This window comes from Erinaceus europaeus, chromosome 7 (assembly GCF_950295315.1).
Source record: "Erinaceus europaeus chromosome 7, mEriEur2.1, whole genome shotgun sequence".
Classification (NCBI taxonomy): Eukaryota; Metazoa; Chordata; class Mammalia; order Eulipotyphla; family Erinaceidae; genus Erinaceus; species Erinaceus europaeus.
Genome location: NC_080168.1, coordinates 113,913,651 through 113,937,388, shown reverse-complemented (window position 1 = coordinate 113,937,388; position 23,738 = coordinate 113,913,651). Strand labels below are relative to the sequence as shown.

The following is a 23,738-nucleotide window of genomic DNA, read 5'->3' as shown; positions in this document are numbered from 1 at the left end:
TCTGCCTCTTGTACCAAAATATCTGTATTAATATATAACATAACAATATAAGTCCATAGGAAGAAAATGCTCCTAGTATAGTGGAAAAGGAATTAATTGGAGTGAGCTCAAACTCTGTCACTCCTATGACCTTGTAAAAGCTGTATACCCTACAGGAAACATAACTTATTTGAGCGCACACATTACAGTGCACAAGGACCCAGATTCAAGCCCCTGGTCTCCATCTGCAGGGAAGTAGAGCTGCAGGTGTCTCCCTCCCTCCCTCTCTATTTCTGTCTCTATCCAATAATAAATAAAAATAATATAAAAACATTTAATGAATTTTTTAGTTAGGAAGAGGAAAAGGAAGCCAGGCATCACTCTGGGACATGTATAGGCGGGGATTAAATTTGGGACCTCCTGTTTTAATGTTTAACACTTTATCCACTGCGCCACCTCCTGGACTACATTTTCTACTAATTTGTAAAATGAAAATAAGTAAAAAGATAAAAGATAATTAACTGGTGTATTGCACCAAAGTAAAAGACTCTGGGGTGGGTGGAGGGGGGAAGAGTACAGGTCCTGGAAAAGTATGACAGAAATACCAAAGGTATCTGGAACCGCAACAAGAGAGGAACAGAACGACTTCAGGAACCCACCAAACCACTGGTGAATGCAAACACGTGTGGCTCACGGAGAGGAGCCTAGGGAGAGATTAAGTGGCTAGTAACAGTCCGGCAGTTTACCATTTGAGACACCACCTCCAGTCTGTTTCACCAACAAGAAGATGGCTGAAGGGAGGAGAGGACTCCCCTGAGACTCACCAAGTGCAACTCTGAGTCCCCATTGCTACTGCCCTCAGAATCTGGAGCAGCAGGGGGGAGGCCCTGTGCTGACACCAGGGGACAGAGAACTAACCAGGAAACTCAGGAGAAGATACCTCAGTGGCCTAGCAGTGGGGCTGTGAAAGTCTCTTTGCATAACCACTGGATTAACTCTGCCACACCCTGCTTTATCTCTTGGTCAGGAGTCAGTGATTAAGCTAAGAAGCCTACTTATAGTTTAAAAGCCCTCAGGCTCCCATAGCCTACAGGGAAAAAAAAGAACAAAAGAGGCTTTTAAGCCACTGTGTTCCAACTCAGGGATTAAAATAATATTTATTGACACAACTGTCAATTTCCACAACTGTGACCCCTTTAAGTACCTTACTTAGAACAAGTCAATTCAGGCAAGAGTGATCAGTAATTTGAAAAGTACTGAGAGAGGGACCTCATAACATACTATATAGAATGGTTAAACCAACAAGAAGAATTATTGGAGAAATGAACCAGGACAAGAGTCCAGCTAAAAGACCCCCAAAGGTTGAAGCACAAAATAATGAGGTCAACATCCAAACACTAGTTAAGGAAATAATCACAGGAGTGAGTAAAGAGTTTGAGAGAACTGTCATCACAAAGGCAGAAATGACCAATGAGACCCTGGAAGAAAACACTAATTATCTCAAGGTTATTAGAGAGCTGAAAACTGAAATAGCTGAGCTAAGAACACAACTAGCTGAACAAGCTAAAACAGTATCAGAACAGGGTAACAAAATACATGAACTACAGAAAACAGTAGATGGCAGAGAGAATAGAATCAATGAGACTGAAGACAGAATTAGCAAGATCGAGGTCAAATTAGAGACAAAAAAGTAAGAGATCTCAAAAAAAGATTAAGAGATACTGAAAACAACAACAGAGACCTATGGGATGACTTCAAAAGAAATAATATACATACTATTGGCTTAGCAGAGGAAGAAAGAGAGGGAGGGGAAGAAAGTATTCTTCAGGACATAACAGCTGAGAACTTCTCTAGTCTAGACAAAATGAAAGACATAAAGGTTCAAGAATCCCAGAGGGTCCCAAACAAAATTAAGCCAGACTTAAAGACACCAAGACATATCCTATTTAGAATGTAAAGGAACAAGGAGTAGGAAGATGGATCAGAAAACACAACCCAAAAATATGCTGTCTACAGGAAACCCATCTAACTCAACAAGACAAACACTGACTCAAAGTCAATGGCCTACAAAAAAAAGGCAGGCCTCTCTGACATTATTTATTATTTAAATAAATAAAATTTAAAAAGATTGACACTACTTACTGCTCAGAGGATCAGTCAATGAAGAGGACTTAACAATTATTAACATCTATGCACCCAATGAGAAGCAATCTAAATACATCAAACATCTACTGAAAGAGCTACAGCAATATATTAACAGCAACACAGTCATAGTAGGGGACTTCCACACCTCTCTCTCTCTCAGCTTGACAGATCATCCAGGCAGAAAATCAATAAAGACATGAGGGAGCTAAATGAGGAGACAGATAAACTAGAACTATTGGACATTTTCAGAGTCATTCATCCCAAGAAACTGGAATACACATTTTACGCAAGTCCACGAGTCATTCTCAAGGATAGACCATATGTTAGGCCACAAAGACAGCATCAGCAAATTCAAGAGCATTTAAATCATCCCAAGCATCTTCTCAGATCACAGGGAAATTAAACTAACACTTAACAATCAACAAGAGATTAATAATAGTCCCAAAATGTGGAAGCTGAACAGTATACTACTTAAAAACTACTGGGTCAAAGAGGAAATAAAGGAAGAAATCAAAATGTTTTGAGAGATCAATGAAAATGAAGACACAAGCTTTCAAAATATTTGGGACACAACTAAGGCAGTACTGAGAGGGAAGTTCATAGCCATACAAGCACACATTAGGAAACAAGAAAAAACACAAATAAACAGCCTGATTGAACAACTTAAAGACCTAGAAGAAGAACAAGAAAGGAACCCTAAAGCAATGAGAAGGACAGAAATCACTAAAGTTAGGGCAGAAATCAAAGACATTGAAAATAAGGAAACCATACAAAAGATCAACGAAAGTAAATGTTGGTTCTTTGAAAGAGTGAACAAAATCGACAAACCTTTAGCCAGACTCACAAAACAAAAAAGGGAGAAGACCCAAATAAATTGGATAGTAAATGAAAGAGCACAACAGACACCACAGAAATTCAACATATCATGCGACGATTCTATAAACAACTATATGCCACCAAGCTAGAGAACCTGGAAGAAATGTACCATTTCCTAGATACCTACCAACTTCCAAAATTAAATAAAGAGGAACTAGATAACATGAACAGACCCATCATAGCTAATAAAATTGAAACAGTTATCAAAAACCTTCCCAAGAATAAAAGTCCTGGACCAGATGCTTTTACAAATGAATTCTACAAAACCTTCAAAGAAGAGTTAATACCTCTACTTTTAAAAGTCTTCTAGAAGATTGAAGACACTGGAATACTCCCTTCCAGCTTCTATGAAGCCAACATCACTCTGATACCAAAAGCAGACAGGGACACAACCAAAAAAGAAAACTACAGACCAATATCTCTGATGAACATAGATGCTAAATACTGAAGAAAATTCTAGTCAACCGGATACAGCAGTATATTAAAAAGATTGTTCCTCATGACCAAGTGGGGTTTATCCCAGGGATGCAAGGTGGGTTTCATATACAAAATCAATCAACATAATCCTCCACACCAATAAAAGCAAGACCAAAAACCACATGGTCATATCAATAGATGCAGAGAAAGCCTTTGACAAAATACAACATCCCTTTATGATCAAAACACTACAAAAAAATGGGGATGGATGGAAAATTCCTGAAGATAGTGGAGTCTATATATAGCAAGCCTACAGCCAACATCATACTCAATGGTGAAAAACTGGAAACATTTTTTCTCAGATCAGGTACTAGACAGGGCTGCCCACTATCACCATTACTATTCCACATAGTGTTAGAAGTTCTTGCGATAGCAATCAGGCAAGAGCAAGGAATTAAAGGGATACAGATTGGAAGAGAAGAAGTCAAACTCTCCCTATTTGCAGATGACATGACAGTATACATAGAAAAACCTAAGGAGGGGGTCGGGCGGTGGTGCAGTGGGTTCAGCACATGTGGCGCAAAGCACAAGGACCGGCGTAAGGATCCCGGTTCGAGCCCCCGGCTCCCCACCGGCAGGGGAGTCGCTTCACAGGCAGTGAAGCAGATCTGCAGGTGGCTATCTTTCTTTCCCCCTCTGTCTTCCCCTCCTCTCTTCATTTCTCTCTGTCCTATCCAACAACGAACAACATCAACAATAGCAAAAATAATAACCACAACGAGGCTACAACAACAAGGGCAACAAAAGGGGGAAAAATGGCCTCCAGGAGCGGCGGATTCATGGTGCAGGCACCGAGCCCAGCAATATCTTGAGAAGAAAGAACAGAACTGGAGGCATCACATCTCAGATCTCAAACTGTATTATAGAGCCATTGGCATCAAAACTGCTTGGTACTGGAACATGAATAGACACACTGACCAGTGGAATAGAATTGAGAGCTTGGAAGTAAACCCCCACACCTATGGACATCTAATCTTTGACAAAGGTGCCCAGATTATTAAATGGGGAAAGCAGAGTCTCTTCAACAAATGGGTGTTGGAAAAATTGGGTTGAAACATGCAGAAGAATGAAACTGAACCACTTTATTTCACCAAATACAAAAGTAAAGTCCAAGTGGATCAAGGACTAGGATGTTAGACCACAGACTATCAGATACTTAGAGGAAAATGTTGGCAGAACTTTTTTCCACATAAATTTTAAAGACCTCTTCAATGAAACGAATCCAATTACAAAGAAGACTAAGGCAAGCATAAACCTACGGGACTATATCAAATTAAAAAGCTTCTGCACAGCAAAAGAAACCACTACCCAAACCGGGAGACCCCTCATAGAATGGGAGATCTTTACATCCATACATCAGACAAGAGGCTAATAACCAGAATATATAAAGAACTTGCAAATCTCAACAAGACAACAAATAACCCCATTCAAAAATGGGGAAAGGACATGGACAGAATATTCACCACAGAAGAGATCCAAAAGGCCGAGAAACACATGAAAAAATGCTCCAAGTCTTTGATTGTCAGAGAAATGCAAATCAAGACAACAATGAGATATCACTTCACTCCTGTGAGAATGTCAGACATCAGAAAAGGTAACAGCAGCAAATGCTGGAGAGGGTGTGGGGTCAGAGGAACCCTCCTGCACTGCTGGTGGGAATGTAAATTGGTCCAACCTCTGTGGAGAACAGTCTGGATAACTTTCAGAAGGCTAGAAATGGACCTACCCTATGGTCCTGCAATTCCTCTCCTGGGGATATATCCTAAGGAACCCAACACACCCATCCAAAAAGATCTGTGTACAAATATGTGCTTGGCAGCACAATTGTAATAGTCAAAACCTGGAAGCAACCCAGGTGTCCAACAACAGGTGAGTGGCTGAGCAAGTTCTGGTATATATACACAATGGAATACTACTCAGCTATAAAAAATTATGACTTCACTATTTTCAGCTGATCTTGGATGGACCTTGAAAAATTCATGTTAAGTGAAATAAGTCAGAAACAGAAGGATGAATATGGGATGATCTCACTCTCAGGCAGAAATTGAAAAACAAGATCAGAAGAGAAAACACAAATAGAACCTGAACTGGAGTTGGTGTATTGCAAACAAGTAAAAGACTCTGAGGTGGGGGTGGGGGGGCAGAATACAGGTCCAAAAAAAATGACAGAGGACCTAGCGGGGGTTGTATTGTTATATGGCAAACTGAGAAATGTGATGCATGTACAAACTATTGTATTTACTGTAGAATGTAAAACATTAATCTCCCAGTAAAGAAATTTTTTTAAAAAGTTGAAAAACAAGATCAGAAGAGAAAACACAAGCAGAACCTGAACTGGAGTTGGCATATTGCACCAAAGTAAAAGATTCTAGGGTTGGGTGGGGGGGGGGGGAGTACAGGTCCAAAAGGATGACAGAGGACTTAGTGGGGGGTGTATTGTTATGTGGAAAACTGAGAAATGTTATGCATGTAGAAACTATTGTATTTACTGTTAAATGTAAAACATTAATCCTCAATAAAGAAATTACATAAAATAATAATAATTAAATGGGATAACATGGATGCTCAAGTTAGAATTAGTACATAGGAGTAATTATTAGCTATTTTCACTTTCATGAGCTTTTTCCACAAGAAAATGTACCATTAGATTCACTGGTCCTACCCGATGAAGGAGCAGAGGGCAGTCCAGAGGGTACGGTTAAGAGATGCCTTTCATGTCAAGATCTTTACTTTTTCTGAAGGCTATTTTAGCTCTGATATTAAACCTCAATCAAGGAAAGCTAAGTCAGGAAGGGACAGCATGGAGAATAAAAATCTTCCCAGATTGTTTTATATGCAAGTTGATAGTGTTTTAAGCCCCTGTCAAGAAGGTACAGAAAGGTTGCAACAGACAAAGGGAAAATGAAGTTCTACTGACACTTTCAGGACAACTGAAGTGTTAACTTTGATTTTTATATCATGAGTCTGGAGACAGGGCTTGAAACTTAATGTGTCCAGATTTAATCTTGGCTTTTATTAAACATTGCCAATATTTCTATTTATAGCAGGTCTTCCAAAAGTGTCATTCATTTAGTAGGTAAAAGTCTATTTTGGTGATGAAAGAGAAAAACATTCATCTGAGAGCACAGAAAGGCAGAATAACATTTTTTTTAAAGTTCAAACATGGGCCTGGGAGATAGTGTAGAGGACTTGCAATGTGAGAGGTCCCAGGTTCAACGCCTGGCATCACCAATAGCCACAGTTTTGGTGGAAGAAAAAAAAAATGCTAATGTGACATTTAGCAATAGCAGAACTATTTGACAAAGTGGGTAAATATAAATCAGCATCAAACCTTTGTTCTTTACTCCTTTTTAGGATAAAACCAGTTACAATGGGCTTAATATGTCATTCTAGGAAGTAGTTGATATTTCAGTATTTCTACATCAAAGCTGTGGAAGCCCCACTAAAGAAAGTATTTTCAAGGTAAGAAAAAATATCCAGCAAGTCAAATTGGAAAAAAAAAGTCTTTAATTACAAATCAAGTTTACATAGTTTTAAATAGCCACTAAGACATCAGTTATAAACACTGCTAACACTAATACAGGGGCCTCCAATGAGTAAAGCTGAAGTCTTATACATCCCTGTTAATTCCCAGTGCACTGTAGCAGTACAATTATTTCATGTCACATTATGGAACACAAAGGCCAATTTATAAAGTACAAATATTTATGCACAAACATAATGTACATGCTGGCAATTAAAGAGTTATGCTCCAAACATGTTCAATGCACCCAGAGTATTGGTGAAGTACATTTTATCTTTGAGAGGAACAGATGGAGTATGGTATGGGAATATTATTAACACTGTAAAGCACCACAGTATATCATTATAAAATGCCATGTGACTGGGAAGAAAATTTCCATTATTCCAAGTCATAAATAGGATGCTGAAAAAGAAACTAGCAGCTTATATATGGACTAGTAAATATTTATAAATCTGAGACTGACAGATCTCAATCAGATTCTAGGTAAAGGTAAAAGCTGATGTTCCCCCTCTACAAAGATTGCTAGAGGTGGAGGCAGACAGGAGGAGGAGGGGCTAGGGATACTGTCTCTCATCACCTTCATTAATATTGCTTAAAGGGGCTAAGATAAAGGCATAGTTAGTGAAACACAATAGTTTACCCTTAATGCCATAGGGAGACAATGCATCAGTGTGTACTTTTGTCTGTGTGCAAAATATCAGCAATGGCTTATTTAGAGGCTCAGATGAACAGAGAACAATCAGCAACCAGGATTTCAGAATGGATGCTCCAGAAAAGAAAAGTCCTTCATGCCAACTCCATTACTACTCTCACAAAGTCAATGGCTATTAAAGATTTTTGATCATTTATTTCCACCAAATGTGATAAGATTTGAGACAGCCACATAGTCCCAGGTTCCACATCTAAAACTATGAGAAAAATGTCTTAAGTGGTTGAAGAGCAGCAGCTTCATGCTGAATGGAACCATTTCCTCTGATGTCAGGACTCCACCATCTGGTCTCAAAAGTTTTTCCCTTGGAGGGAATGACTGAAGAGATGTAACCCAATGCAAATGGCTGAGCAAGAACCTTTGCAGCCGTAAGTGTTATTAAAGACTTGCTGAGAGAGCTTTGCAACATTAGGTCCAGAACTCCTGAGATTGTTTTTGAAGTTGCCTTGGGCATGAAGCATATCTTCAGAAGTAAATGGTGATTCACGTAGAGATGGTTTTTATGAATAAAACAGATGACTTGTCTTCTCCTTTCAAGGTTTTTCTCCTCACTCAAGTCTTATGAGAATGTCAATCATAAAAACTACCATGTTTTATACTATCACCTCTGTCTTGAAGCAGGAAAGTGCAAGTTTTACAACTTCATGTGTTCAAGAGTAAAAATCACCAGCAAAGCTCTGTACTTACATAGGTCATTACAATCTAGAGTCTCAAGAAAATCCTTATAAGCTTTCGATCTCTGAGGAAAATCTACATGGTCCCTGAAGGATTGTGTAACTATCACCTAAAAGGTAGTTTTGCCATTTTCCACTCATCACCTTCTACATGCTGTCTAATCCCTCTCAAGTGTTACTGAGAAATTTAAAATATAAATCAGTTAAATTAATCTGAACCAGAGGTGGAGATTTTGTGATTTTATATTTAATATTCAATAAAAGCAGTCATTCTATTGATATCTTTTTATAACGCATACGACTGAAAGAGTAGGCAAAAGAACAGCATTTTTCAGGCTCAGTATTTCCATTATCTTTGGAAAAAACAAACATTTGCATACCCATTCCATCATCTACATTATGAAAAATGTATTGCATTTTCCTAGTGTTTAATATATCACCTAGCTAAGAATCACTAGAGTGAATTATTATTCAAAGGGATAAACATGCTTGAGCTAGCCCTTGGGCAGTCACTTTAGAGGTTAGTGTTAGAATGACAGCACCAAATGTGAGCATTATTAAAATCCTACTTAATCCAGCTCCCAGATTAAGAGGTCAGAAAGAAGAAAACTTTCCATCTTTCAAACATCCGTGAAACAAAGTCTTTCCCAACAAACAGTTGAGCTCTAAATGCATTCTGTGCAACAGCACATACTTTTGCTATGTTCACACAGTAAACCATAGAAACACACTGGTTCTAATGGCTACCTGCAGAAGACAAACTGATCCAGTGTTTACTTAGTGTAGCCATCTTCTATCAGCTGGACTTTAGAGATGCTTACCATGTGCCCACAATCCAGGAAGGACATGCCCAGTGCAACCAAACATTGCCAACCCTGAAAGATAAAATGTAGTCATCATTCACCAACCTCTTAGGAGCAGACCCTCTTACACCTCTAATCACTTTGTACTGCTCAAATGTATACTCCCTCTCCTTTCTTCCCTCCCTCACTCCCTTCCTTTCTTTCTCCTAAGTTGCCACCAGAGTTACTGCTGGGGCTCGGTGCTGGCACTGACCACTCTCTTAAGCCCACTCATCTTCTACCATCAAGACTTGTACAAGCCATTCTCCCAACTCTGCACCCCTTGAAAACATTCTGGACTGCACCGCCCCGTCATGATCGCCAGGGAGCCTGACAGGGTCATCTTCTCTGGACCTGCATTCAGACTTCAAGGAAGCTGGGCAGGAGGACGAGAATGGGTCGACGCATTACTGTTACTGCTACAAATAATTATACTGTCACAATTGATTAATAGTGCTTTGGCAGTGCCTGGTGGGAATGGAGAGTCAGAAGCACCCCCTCTCCCTTACACAGGGGCATATTTGAAAGTTACATTATGAAAGTGGGGAAGGTGGGTCAGCATAGATGGACAAAAGAAGTCATGTTATGACCTGCCCCTCAAAGAAAAATGCAGAGATTGAGGCCTCCCTGGTACAAGTTGACGTATTGAAACAAAGAAAGATTAATAGTTAAACTGTACCAGACCTGTATAAACACCAGATTGACGCTCTGGCTTGCCCTGTCTCTCTTTAGTAACTAAATACACATTTTAAGTGATAATAGTAGTGCTTTAAAGATGGTGGGATTATGGCTATACTCTTACCTTTATTTTTGAAATCTTTAAATTTTCCTCTACTAATGCAAAACTACTACAGGAACAACAACCACAAGTTCACTTCCCTCTCACATACAGGTTTCTTGAGACATACAGGCTTGGGGATTAGGGAGAGCAGAATGTCTACCAATGTACAGAGAATGGGAAGGATGGAGGTTGGTAATCTTCATAACAGTTGGTTAGTTCCCATGACAGTGTTTGCCAAGGATTAGTATTTCATTGTGAAAATAGGAGAGCCTCAGAGCCTAAGATGGGAACTGGGGGGCTGGAACCCTGACCCTTGCACATTGTTACATGGGTCCTCTACCAGGTCTGCAACCACTAGGCCATAAATATATATATATATATATATATTGCCTCCAGGGTTATCACTGGGAATTGGTGCCTGCTCTACAAATCCACTGCTCTTGGAGGCCAATTTTTTGTTGTTGTTGCCCTTGTTGTTATTGTTATTGTTGTCATTGCTGTTGTTGGAAAGGATAGAGAGAAATTGAGAGACGAGGAAAAGACAGAGGGGAAGAGAAAGAGGCACCTGCAGACCTGCTTCACCACCTGTTCCCATCTGCAGTGAGGAAGCTTCACAAGCAGTGCAGGCATCTCATTTTCTCTGACTCTCTCTTGATTTTTCTGTCTCTATTAAATAACTATATATATAGTGCTGGGGAGATAGCATAATAGCTAGGCAAAGAGACTTTCATGCCTGAAACTCTGAAGTCCCTGGTTCTTTTTTTTTTTTATTTTAAAAAAATATTTATTTCCTTTTATTGCCCTTGTTTTATTGTTATAGTGATTGTTGTTGGATAGGACAGAGAGAAATGGAGGGGGGGGGAGACAGAGAGGGACAGAAAGATAGACACCTGCAGACCTGCTTCACCACCTGTGAAGCGACTCCCCTACAGGTGGGGAGCCAGGGGCTTGAACCGGGATCCTTACGTTGGTCCTTGCACTTTGCACCATGTGCGCTTAACCCGCTGTGCTACCTCCTGACTCCCAAAGTCCCTGGTTCTATCCCCAGCATCACCATAAACCAGAGCTCTGGTTAAAATATAATAAAACAGTACAGGTCTTAGAAAAGGATGACTATGGTTTTTGTCAGTATTTTTTTTTTATAAATAAAGAAAAAAGATTATAGAGGACCTAGTGGGGGTTATATTGTTATGTGGAAAACTAGGAAAATGTCATGCATGTACAAACTACTATATTTACTAGTGACTGTAAAACATTGATCCCCCAATAAAGAAAAAAAAGTAAAAAAAAAAAAGATAATAAAACAAAGATTTATTTATGAGAGAACCAAAGCTTCACTCTGGCACATATAATGCTGGGACTTGAACTCAGGACTACATGCTTGCAAGTCCACCTGAACTGCTGAAGTTTAAACAAAAATTTTATTATTGGGGCATAAATAATTCAACACTTCTTCCCTATTTAGACAGTGGCTCTATAATCACTTTTATGAGCTCTAGAATCATCCAGTAAGAGACTATCACTATTTATTTCCTTATTAGAGTGCAGTTAAGTGGTTGAGATGAGCAGGGCTGAGAACTAACATCCCAAAGATCTAAAAACCACACTGAACAGCTACCTTCTTCAACTCCCTCTAAGCATCCTATACCACTGCCCTTCTTACTTCCTCAAATATTCTCCTAGCACTGGAGAGACAGCTCGCTGAGTGGGGCAAATGTGTTGTCATATGCACATCCAAGACTTGAGCCCTGGCAGGAAGGAGTGCTGTGGCACCACAGAGATCTTTGAAACTATGTTGTCTCTCACTCTTTCTCTGTCTTTCCTCTTTCTATCTGAATAGGAAAGTCAAGCTGAAAGCAGTGAACTTGCACATGCACAGTGTCCCAACTCTTTATAAAGAAAACATTTAATTTTCTTGAAAGGAATGATGAAGAATGGATTCCAGACAGAAATGACAGAAAATGTAACTTGCAGAAACCAAAGCAACAGATATATGGTTATAATTATCATTTTTAAAAATATTTATTTATTCCCTTTTGTTGCCCTTGTTGTTTTATTGTTGTAGTTATTGTTGTTATTGATGTCGTCGTTGTTGGATAGGACAGAGAGAAATGGAGATAGAAGGGGAAGACAGAGAGGGGGAGAGAAAGACAGACACCTGCAGACCTGCTTCACCACCTGTGAAGCGATTCCCCTGCAGGTGGGGAGCCAGGGGCTCAAAATGGGATCCTTCCACCCACTGGTCCTTGTGCTTTGTGCCACCTGCACTTAACCCGCTACACTATCGCCTGACTCCCAGTTATAATTATTTTTTACACAGCTATGTTGACAATTTCATATAAAATACCACACTGCCCTAGAGAAGACTGCTATATGTTCTTCTGGGTTCTTTCATTTTTGCATAAAAATGAGCTCCATCTCTGTCATCTTTGACATTTATGTCCCCATACTCCTTCTAGACTGGACTTACCAAGTAAATCACAAAACTCAGATAAGCCACGCTGACCACAGCAGCCACCACGTACAATGCCAAATGCCCTAGATCCTGGACATAAACCACCACAAAGTACATGTTGATAGAACAGACGATAAGGACCAAGATGCCACCTGCGATCCTCCAGCCCCTGTAAAAGAATCAGCAGTCACCGTTGGGACAGTTCTACTTGGTCATAAGTAGTAAAGAAAACCTTATCTTGTGAGGTAGAAAGCACAAGGGTAAATGAAACAAAAAACTGAAACATGGATAGAAAGAGGTTAAAAAAAAAAAAGTACTACCAAATACCCCGAATATTTAAGTTCCTAGAAATGCAACAAATCATTTCAAATACCCCATGTCCTTAAAGATGTATATAAAAGAGATAGCATATGCCATTCTCATTAAGACAATTAAACACAGAATTGGGGTATTTTAAAATTCAGTGAATGGAGCTGAGCAGTTAAATTCCTGAAGCCTAAAGATTTCCTTCCCTGGACACAGGAAATGTGCTTCCCCATCTTTTGTCTGTTCAGCAGGCTCTACTTTCTAAGCTAGAGACTGAGGCAGCAGCTTTGGAATTACCTCTCAAAGCAAAGAGGCCCCTGCGATTATTCACACTTCCACCTTCCAGTTTGATGAAGACACCTTCCCCCCATATGCTACAGGGAACGGAGAGGAACACTTACAATCCATTGGCAAAGTCACTCATTACTGGACGCAAACTTGTGAATGTGAGGATGGGTATGAGAGCAAAAGGAAGCTGCAAAAGAAAGAACTAAGATCAGGTGGGGATAACGAGGACTCTTGTGTCACCCCAGAGAGCAGCACGGTTAAAGTGACACATGGAGGACCAGCAAAATAGCTCACTAGGATACTGGGCTGCTTTGCCATGCGTTTGATCCAGGTCTGAGCCCCACTGCAGAAGCTTTGGTGCTGTGGTATTTTTCACTTTCTTTCTTTCTTTTCTTTTTTTTAAAAAATATATTTATTTATTTTCCTTTTTGTTGTCCTTGTTGTTTTATATTGTTGTTGTAGTTATTATTGTTGTTGATGTCGTCATTGTTGGATAGGACAGAGAGAAATGGAGAGAGGAGGGGAAGACAGAGAGGGGGAGAGAAAGAGACACCTGCAGACCTGCTTCACCGCCTGTGAAGCGACTCCCCTGCAGATGGGGATCCCGGGGCTCAAACTGGGATCCTTCCACCGGTCCTTGGCCTTTGAGCCACATGCGCTTAACCCGCTGCGCTACCGCCCGACTCCTTCTTTTTCACTTTCTATCTGAAAACGCTAGTGGGAAACAATAAAGTCCCAGAAATAAGAAAAAAAAAAATGTGACAGTATTTCTACTTCATGAGAAACAATTATTCCCATCACTCCCAAAAGGCTCTAGCATTATGCTGAAATCTATAGCATGACCATTAACCTAGCATCAACTATGATCATAAACTGTCTTTGTATTTACAAGTATTTATATCATACTTCTCTTCTTTTTTTTATCATTTTATTGGTGGTGGTGAGAATGTGTAGGGGGAGTTAATAGCTTACAGTATAGTCATTGGTGCCAAAGTATAATTTGTCATCTTCTGATGGTTTAGTGCAAAACACCCCCACCCCCAGCTTAGGTCCTTATCTACAATCATGGTGGACCTCAATGCCCTCTCCAGATTTGGGAGCTACTCTCTTCCCTGATCCAGCTTTCTAATCCTTTTTCCAACTATGACACCATCTCCCCAGACAATAACTTGTGTCCGCCTGCGTATTAGATGTCAGGCTCAGGCAAAAACTTGTAAAGTCATGGGCCCTCTGGAATATAACTAAAATAAATCTACTAGCTTTTTCCAAAATGGAGGCCCCAATCTACATCTATAATATTCATGCCTTTAGCTTCATTAGTCAACAATTTGTTCTACATCATATCTTAACTGTTTTATAGCTACCAGGTTCTAGTTGATGCCATGATGCCAACCCGGCTTCCTTGGGCAGAGGACACCACCATGTGTCTGTTTCTCCTTTTTGTTATCAGGGTCATTGCTGAGACTTGGTGCCGGCACTACAAATAAACTCTCCCTGCAACCATTTTTTTTTCTTTCTTTTTGTTTCCCTTTCTATTTTATTTGACAGGACAGAAAGAAATCGAAAGAGGAGGGGAGATAGGGAGAGAGCAAAAGAGACACCTGCAGACCTGTTTCACTGCTCGTGAACTGCCCCCCTGTAGGTGGGGAGAAGGGGCTCAAATCCAGGTCTTTGCACAAGTGGCATGTGCACTTCACCAGGTGTGCCACTGCCCAGCCCCCCACACTTGTCTTTTATTTTTATTTTTTTATTATATCTATTTATTTATTGGATACAGACAGTCAGAAATTGAGAGGAAGGGGGGACAGAGAGGGAAAGAGACAGAGAGACACCTGCAACCCTGCTTCACCACTCGCAAAGCTTTCCCCCTGCAGGTGGTGACCGAGGGCTTGAACCTGGGTCCTTAAGCATTGTAACACGTGCGCTCAACCAGGTATGCCACCACCCAGACCCTACACTTGTCTTCTTAACCTCCATAGAACCTAGTATTATAAGGTCTCCTAGTATATGTTTGATAATCAATAGTATTTTGTGTTCTCCATAACTATGGCTTAGAATTTATGTTCAGGGTGGGGGTAGACAGCATAATGGTTATGCAAACAGACTCTCATGTCTGAGGCTCCTAAGTCCCAGGTTCAATCCCCCGCACCACCATAAGCCATAGCTGAGCAATGCTCTGGTGTGTGTGTCTCTCTCTGCATCTCTCTCAAAAAAAAATAAAATTCATAAGAAAGAACAATACTCCTGTTAAAAAAAAGAATTTATGTTCAATCAATTTTTTAAAAACCAAGGCATACTGAAAACCCACTAAATGCCAGGAAATCCTTATACTTTTCTACAAACAAACATCGTATTTCTTTCTTCCCCTCAATTTCTCCCAGCAAGCAGCATTAGGTCTAATATTTAAGTGCACTACACAATGTTGCCAGACTAAACAGGATGTGACTTTCCACAGCACCCTCTTCACCTGTAAGCTCTGCAGAACATTCAGGAAGTCATTCATCCCCGTTAGATGCTCTACATCTTGGAAGACGGCAACAAGCAGAGTAGGGATGATGGCAATAGAGCGGGTCAGAATCACTCGGGCAAAGCGTGACCATTTCAGGTTCAGGAATCCCTGGGAGAAAACAGAGAAGTAGGGTGAATGAAAGTCTGAAAGAAGAAACAGCAAAAAGCCTGGGGAAGTTCAGGATGAGAAGAAAGGGGTTAAGTAATGAAAGAACAATATCTTCTTCTATTCTATAGCAGACAAGGCAGCACAAACCTCCATGACGAATTGGCCAGAATAGGTTCCTGTCATGGTAGAGCTCTGTCCTGCAGCCAGGATCCCCACTGCCCAGATGTAGAGTGCGGCAGGTCCGAAGTAACATCCCAGTACGACACCCTGAAAGATATGTTGTGTCAATTATTTGCTTAGACAACATCCAAAACTGCATTTATCTGGGGGCATTTTCCCTTCTCTGCTATGTACACACTGACACTAAGTGCGGAACTGGACATTTTCCCAGAAGGTAGTCCTGATTTCATACTAAGGTTTTTAAATAGAAGTCTTTTCTTCGGGGGCCAGGCGGTGGCGCACTTGGTTGAGTGCACGTTATAGAGCGTGAAGTCCCAGGTTCAAGCCCCTGGTCCCCACCTGCAGGGGGAAAGCTTCATAAGTGGTGAAGCAGTGCTGCAGGTGTGTCTCTGTCTCTCTCCCTCTCTATTTCTCCCTTCCCTCTTGATTTCTGGTTGTCTCTATCCAATAAGTAAAGATAATTTAAAAAAAAGAAGTCTTTTTTTTTCTTCTTCTTCTTCTTCTTCTTCCTCCTCCTCCTGCACTTCTTTCACCACCACCACCTCATCTTCATCTTCTTCTTCTCTTTCTTCTATTTTTTTTTCTTTTCTTTCTTTTATTGTGGTGCTAAGGATTAAATCCGGGACCTTGGAGCCTTCGACTCCAGAATCTTTTGTATAATCATAATAAAGTTTTCAAACACATTTTGCTGATAGCCCTCCTTCACTCTCTAACCTCTTCCTTCCTCCTTAAACTACATGTCAAAAAAAAAGAACTTTCTTTTTTTGCAATTAGTTTCACCTTTTGACTCATGATATCGTTTCTCAAATAAATTGTAGTCGAGATAAGTTGTAAAAAGTATTTGCAATCATTTCTGTAAAGTGATTAAGCTTTGAGAATGCCAACTGTAATCTGAAACAGTAGTCTAGCTAGAAGACAATTTTCCTTATTGAGTTAAAAAATTTTTTTAAGGCCTATATATATCACAAAGTATATCCCTTCATATTATCCTGGGAAATGGCTGAAAAGATGCATAAAAACCTGTATCAATTTGGGAAATGCTACATACTAGATATGCTACTCTTGAGGTTCACAATGTAACAAGCATAAAAGACTTGAGAGGATACAATAAGAAACATTTCCATTTGTCTTCCCAGTTAACACATGTAGATTTAATATGCTTTCTTTTTTTGTTATTTTTATTTATTTTATTGGATACAGAAAGCCAGAAATTGAGAGATAAGGGGGTGACAGAGAGACAAAGAGACACCTGCAGCCCTGCTTCATCACTCGTGAAGCTTCCCCCCTGCAGGTGGGGACCGGGGGCTCAAACCCAGGTCCTTGCGTACTGTAACATGTGCGCTCAACCAGGTGTGCCACCACCCAGCCCCCTTAATATACTTTCAACATAAATTCTGGGAATGGCTAGTAGATCCATCTTTTCAATTCGGCCTCTATTTCCTTCCAAGTAACAACTGCTTCTCTAATATCTAGACTTGTGAAATCAGCGACACTACAGGAGAAAAACTCAGCTCTGAAGCAAACCCAGAGTAAATAATAGATGTTATGACAAGAATACTGATTCCGGAGTGAAGATCACAAACCTGAATGGCTTACCCCTTTATAGATGTCCACAGCTAATGTCGAGTTGTCATTAGGAAAAAGGCCAGCATGGGGACTGCTGCTATTTGTGCAGACTTCAACCTGGAAGACAAAGCAGTTTAGGAGCAGTTGTTTCTTTTGAGGTAAGGACTGGATAAGAGCTTTCAGTCATGTCTGAAGCACAAGCTGGAGGGGAAGATACGGGTAAAAGGTGTGATGTGGACATACACTGACTCAAAAGTGACTTGTGTTCTTCCTCTATAATCTCTCTATTCCTGCAAAAGCCATAAAAAATATTTACATCTGTACATGATAACATAGGAATAATGGGTCATTTTAAAAGATGACTACAGGGGGGCTAGAAGATTGTTCACATTTTACCACACATGAAGACTTAGTCAAAGTCCCTGGCTACCACACGGGAGTATCTGCATAGGGGAAACTTCACAAATGGTAGAGCAATGCTGTGATGTCTTTCCTCCTCTCTCGACTTCTCTTTCCCCGTTTCCCACCCTCTAAAAATGGGGAGGGGACAAAACAAACAAAAACAAACAAAAAAAACCCTACTGAGAGAGGAAAATTGTGCAAATGCAGAGCCCTAGCAATAACCCTGGTGGGAGGGGAAAAAAAAAAAAAAAGACAGGAGGAAAGAGCCCTTAAGAAGACTTCAAATAAGAGAAGATACCCAAAATAGGGAGTCCTTAGTCAAAGGAGAGCCAGGAATGAGAGATCTTGAAATGGGAAACAGAGTGGTGATCAAAGCTAGACAGAAAATCAGGAATCAAGATTATATATATATATATATATATATATATATATATATATATATCCTCCAGGGCTCGGTGCCAGCACTAAAAATCCACTGCTCCTGGAGGCCATTTTTCCTATTTTGTTGCCCTTGTTGTGGTTGTTACTGTTATTGTTGTTATAGCTACTGTTGTTGGCTAGGACAGAGAAAAATCGAGAGGGGGAGAGGAGGAAAGATAGATACTTGCAGACCTGCTTCACCACTTGTGAAGCAAAGTGACCCCCTGCAGATGGGGAACTGGGGGCTCGAACCTGGATCCTTACGCTAGTCCTTGTGCATTGTGCCAACCCACTGTGCTACCACCCAGCCCCCGATAAATCATATTTTTAAAGGATTTTTCTGTTTGTTTTTATTTTTATTGGAGCACAGCCTGGCTCTGGCTTTTGGTGATACTAGGGATTGAACCTGGGAATTCAGGGCCTCAGCATAAAAATCATTTGCATGGGGCAGAGGGTAGGTAGCATAATGGTTCTGGAAAGAGACTCTCATGCCTAAGGCTCCAAAGTCCCAGGTTATATCCCCCACACCACCATAAACCAGAACTGAGCAGTGCTCTGGTTAAAAAAATATATATAGGGAGTCGGGCTGTAGCGCAGCGGGTTAAGCGCAGGTGGCGCAAACCACAAGGACCGGCATAAGGATCCCGGTTCGAACCCTGGCTCCCCACCTGCAGGAGAGTCGCTTCACAGGTGGTGAAGCAGGTCTGCAGGTGTCTGTCTTTCTCTCCTCCTCTCTGTCTTCCCCTCCTCTCTCCATTTCTCTCTGTCCTATCCAACAACGACAACAACAATAATAACTACAACAATAAAACAACAAGGGCAACAAAAGGGAATAAATAAATAGAATTAAATATATATATATATATATATATATATATATATATCTTATATATATATATATATTTGCATGCCCCAGTCTCCATCTGCGGGGGGAGGGAAGCAGTAACTGGTGAAGCAGTGTTGCAGGTGTTTCTCTCCCTCTCCCCTTTGAATTTCTCTCTGTCTCTATCTAAAATAAATAACAATAAAATTTTAAAATGTTAAAAATTTCTTTAAAATCATTTGCATAATCACCCCAGCCCTAGGAAACAAGATAATTAAAAATAAGAAGACAGTCACAGCTTCTATTTTCTCTTTGACTCCTCTCAACCTGCCTTCCTCACTAAATAAATGTAGGTCCAACAAGAGGTCTGGCAATTTATAAACGGGAAACAAAAGGGAACGACAGGTTCAAGTAGGTGTGAAACAACACAACAGCATAATGCCATCTTGAGTCTGAAGGAAGCTCTCTACTCAGTCAAACGGCGGGTAAGATGAGTCCGCGCATAGCGTACTCTCACATTCATAACTTTGCTTACTTACCACTTGCTCATTTGTTTTCCCAAAAAATGCTTCAGCAAAAACCGAGACAACAAAAACATTGATGATGAAGGAAACAAAGAGAGCAATGCAGGATTCAATGAAAAAGTACTTGTTGGCTTCTTGGACTTCTTTCTTATTGGCTCGGTTTACCTGTCTGGACTAGAAAACAAGAACAACAGTTGTTTCTCAGTTTCTTTTAAAGAATTATTTTATTACACACGAGAGAGTTTCACATGAGATTGAGAGAAAGAGAGACAGACAAACCAGAGGATCATGTCAGTACATGTGGAGCTGAGGATTCATCAGGGAACCTCAGGCATGCAAACCCACTCATCTATTAGTTGAGCCATGGCTCAGGGACGATAATCATCTTTTGACTAGTGGGTTTGAGTCACTTTAAAGACAAAGTGCAACAGTAGACCCACTGAAAAATAGTAAATGGGGTGCCGAGCAGTAGCACAGTGGCTTAAATGCACAAGCTCAAGGACCAGCATAAGGATGCCGGCTGGAGGCCCCGGCTCCCCACCTGAAGGGGGGTCGCATCACAAGCAATGAAGCAGGTCTGCAGGTGTCTATTTTTCTCTCCCCCTCTGTCTTCCCCTTCTTTCTCGATTTCTCCCTGTCCTATCCAACAACAGTAACAATAATAACAACAAGGGCAACAAAATTGGGAAAAATGGCCTCAAGGATCAGTGGATTTATGGTACAGGTACTGAGCCCCAGCAATAACCCTGTAGGGAAAAAAAAAAAAGTAGTAAATGCACCACCTGCTCATATCTGGCTCTTTGAGTTAGAACTTCAGTTAGGAGATAGTTATGAAGTAACTACGAAACTCTCAGTTCTTACTGGGAAAACTACTACCCTACAAAAAACTAGATTTCAGTCCTAAGGGATCTGAGCTGGTAATTATGAAGGTGTTTAAAATCTTCCGGCAAACTACTGTTGACTAGTTAGGTTGACTGGGCTAATATACTACTAACTTCTACATTCTTTATTTCTTTGCCTCCAGGGTTATCGCTGGGGTTTGGTGCCTGGACCACAAACCCACTGCTCATGGAGGCCATTTTTTTCCCCTTTTGTTGCCCTTGCTGTTTATTGTTGTTGTGATTGTTATTATTGTCATTGCTGTCGGATAGGATAGAGAAATTGAGAGAGGGGAGGAAGACAGAGAGGGGGAGAGAAAGATAGACACCTGCAGACCTGCTTCACTGCTTGTGAAGTGACCCCCCTGCAAGTGGGGAGCCAGGGGCTCGAACCAGGATCTTTAAGATAGTCCTTGCACTTTGTGCCATGTACACTTAACCCACTGTGGTACTGCCCGACTCCGACCTCTACATACTTGTTTAAAAGGCTGCATAGGTGGGGAAGATAACATAATTTTTATGCAAACAGATTCTCATGCCTGAGGCTGCCAGGTTCAATCCCCACACCACCATAAATCAGAGCTGTGCAGTGCTCTGGTAAAAAATAATGATAATAATAATACAAAATAAAAGGTTGCATAAAGACTGAGACAAAGTTATAATGATGTCACTAACTTCACAAATATCCTATTTATTTCCTAGTCTGTTGGGAAATTGTGCAGATGTGGTCGAACATTGGTAGGGCCCACAAGCCACTATATTTCCATGCAAGTGTTATTTACAGATCTCCACCATGTTATCCCCTCAGGGTATTGCTAATTCAGTTAAAACCATTGCAACAGTTGCTAAGGACGCTTCCACCTTCTCAATATGCCTTTTGCCTCTCTCCACCCCCTTTCCTAGCCAATTCCATTCCGACTTGCCATTTCTGGAATTCTCCCATAAAAGCCTCTCCTGCTTCAGCTTTCACTCTTATTGCACTTTTCTCTTCCACGGCCCCACCCAGAGAAGGGCTGGTGGGCATAGTGGGAGGCAGCCATTTTGCTAGCTCCACGAGGCCTGAAACACTGTGCTCACACCCAATTCTGGGGCGTCCACGTGAATAAAGATTTGCGTTCCCGCTCTGCCACGAGTTCCTGGTCTCTTCTCTCTCCCCTGTGACGCAACCCGACACTAGTCTGCCTGTCTGGACTTTTCAAACCTTTTTTTTTTTTTTTTTTTGCCTCCAGAGTTATTGCTGGGGCTCAGTGCCTGCACCACAAATCCACTGCTCCCGGAGACCATTTTTTCCCCTTTTGTTGCCCTTGTTGTTTTATCATTGTTGTGGTTATTACTCTTATTATTGTTGTTGCTGCTGTCGTTGGATAGAACAGAGAAATGGAGAGGGGAGGGGAAGACAGAGAGGGGAAGAGAAAGACATCTGAAGACCTGCTTCACCACCTGTGAATTGATTCCCCTGCAGGTAGGGAGCCGGGAGCTCAAACCAGGATTCTTTCACCAGTCCTTGTGCTTCGCGCCACGTGCGCTTAACCCGCTGCACTACCACCGACTTCCTTTTCAAACCTTTTATGAAAAACTTGAGTTTAATTTTTTTTTTTTTTTTTTTTTACCAGAGCACTGCTTAGCTCTGATTTATGAACCTGGGACTTTGGAGCCTCAAGCAGGAAAAACTGTTTGCATAACACTTATGCTATTTATCCCCACCCAAGAATTTTAATTTCTTTATGGGTCAGTTATTTGTGATTAATTAGATGATACAAAGAGTTTAAGTAAGTAAAAAAGAAAAAAAAAAAGAGTTTAAGTGTGTGGAGTGTACAAATATAAATTATGGGAAAACTCCTTGATCCTTCAGAGGTCCCTTGTAACTAGAGGAAAAGATCCCATAAATTACGTAGGAGGTAAATGAATGAAGGAACTTACCTTGACTAGGGCAGAATGCAGGTACATGTTGTGTGGCATAATGACAGCTCCCACGATGCCCACAGCTTGCTCAATCTGCTGGGTGCCACAGCCTGAACAAGATGGCACAAACAAGCCCCTGAGCACCTCCCTCTGGTTGGGTCTCACTGTAACATACTGCATACAAACACAACTATTAGTCTTTATAGCAATATGAGACCAGGATAGCAGCACAGGAATAGAAAACTTAGCATCTTGGATTATTACAAACATCTTTTATCAACAACAAGAATAATGAGGGATATAGAATTATTAGACAACAAATGGCATAATGCACTTTTTGCCAAAAGTCAGAGAATTAATTAAGGACTGGGAAACTATATATTTCAGATGTACAAACTAGATACTACAGATTACAACTAGAATTTGAAAGAAATAAAATGGCAGGTAAGGGTATTACTGATATTAGCTTTACAATAACTCCTGTGAGACACAAAGTAATACAATTAATAAACTAAGTGGTTTAAAACATTTTTAATTAAAAAATAAGCATAAAGGGAGTCGGGCGGTGGCGCAGTGGGTTAAGCGCACATGGCGCAAAGCGCAGGGACAGGCGTAAGGATCCCGGTTCGAGCCCCCGGCTCCCCACCTGCAGGGGAGTCGCTTCACGGGCGGTGAAGCAGGTCTGCAGGTGTCTATCTTTCTCTCCCCCCTCTCTCTGTCTTCCCCATCTCTCTCCATTTCTCTCTGTCCTATCCAACAACAAAGCAATGTCAACAATGGCAATAATAACCGCAATGAGGCTGCAACAACTAGGGCAACAAAAAGGGGGAAAAATGGCCTCCAGGAACGGTGGACTCATGGTGCAGGCACCGAGCCCAGCAATAACCCTGGAGGAAAAAAATAAATAAATAAGCATAAATCAGTGTGTAACACCTGACACAGAAAGAGAATGTTATAAAAATGCTACGGATTCATTCCTAGGAGTGTCTGGGTTCGAACAAAAACCAGGAAACATCCTTAATAGAGCAAAAATGTTGCAACATCCAGAAAGTTCAAGTTGCAGTTAGCAAAAAAACATGACCCCCTGAGTTAACAGCCAGGAATGATTTATAAAACCTCTGCACTCCTCTCCAAGACTGTTCTGAGGTCAGGACTGTCCACTTGGAATGAGGGAGTCCTATACACAAAGTCCTAGAAATATCTAGTCACTTTAACTCATCTTTCCCTGCAGGCCTGCTTGACCAACCGTCTTTGCTATAGATAATATTCCTTCAAATTTGGCTCAGGGATTAACTGGCTATTTATTAATGCATGTCATGTAACTAGACCATGACAGCATTATATTGTCTTTTATAGTAAAAGGAAACATTT

General features: G+C 40.8%; 1 protein-coding gene across 8 annotated transcripts in view; it reads right to left on the bottom strand.

The window, feature by feature from the left end:
- Positions 1-23,738, bottom strand: part of SLC11A2 (solute carrier family 11 member 2) — a 76,218-nt gene that overhangs the window by 4,868 nt on the left and 47,612 nt on the right. For 7 of the 8 annotated variants that reach the window (XR_009550855.1, XM_060195356.1, XM_007537702.3 and 4 more), the window contains exons 9-16: positions 22,386-22,541; positions 19,603-19,761; positions 17,449-17,535; positions 15,820-15,939; positions 15,523-15,672; positions 13,169-13,242; positions 12,477-12,630; positions 9,205-9,258 (exon numbers count right to left, since the gene is read on the bottom strand). Coding sequence is in view for 7 of the 8 variants with exons in the window: in XM_060195356.1 (XP_060051339.1) it covers positions 9,205-9,258; positions 12,477-12,630; positions 13,169-13,242; positions 15,523-15,672; positions 15,820-15,939; positions 17,449-17,535; positions 19,603-19,761; positions 22,386-22,541 (954 nt within the window). In the remaining variant the exon portion in view is untranslated. Of the gene's footprint in view, positions 1-6,964; positions 9,259-12,476; positions 12,631-13,168; positions 13,243-15,522; positions 15,673-15,819; positions 15,940-17,448; positions 17,536-19,602; positions 19,762-22,385; positions 22,542-23,738 lie in introns of those variants that run through there. The other variant, XM_060195359.1, reaches the window with a different exon arrangement.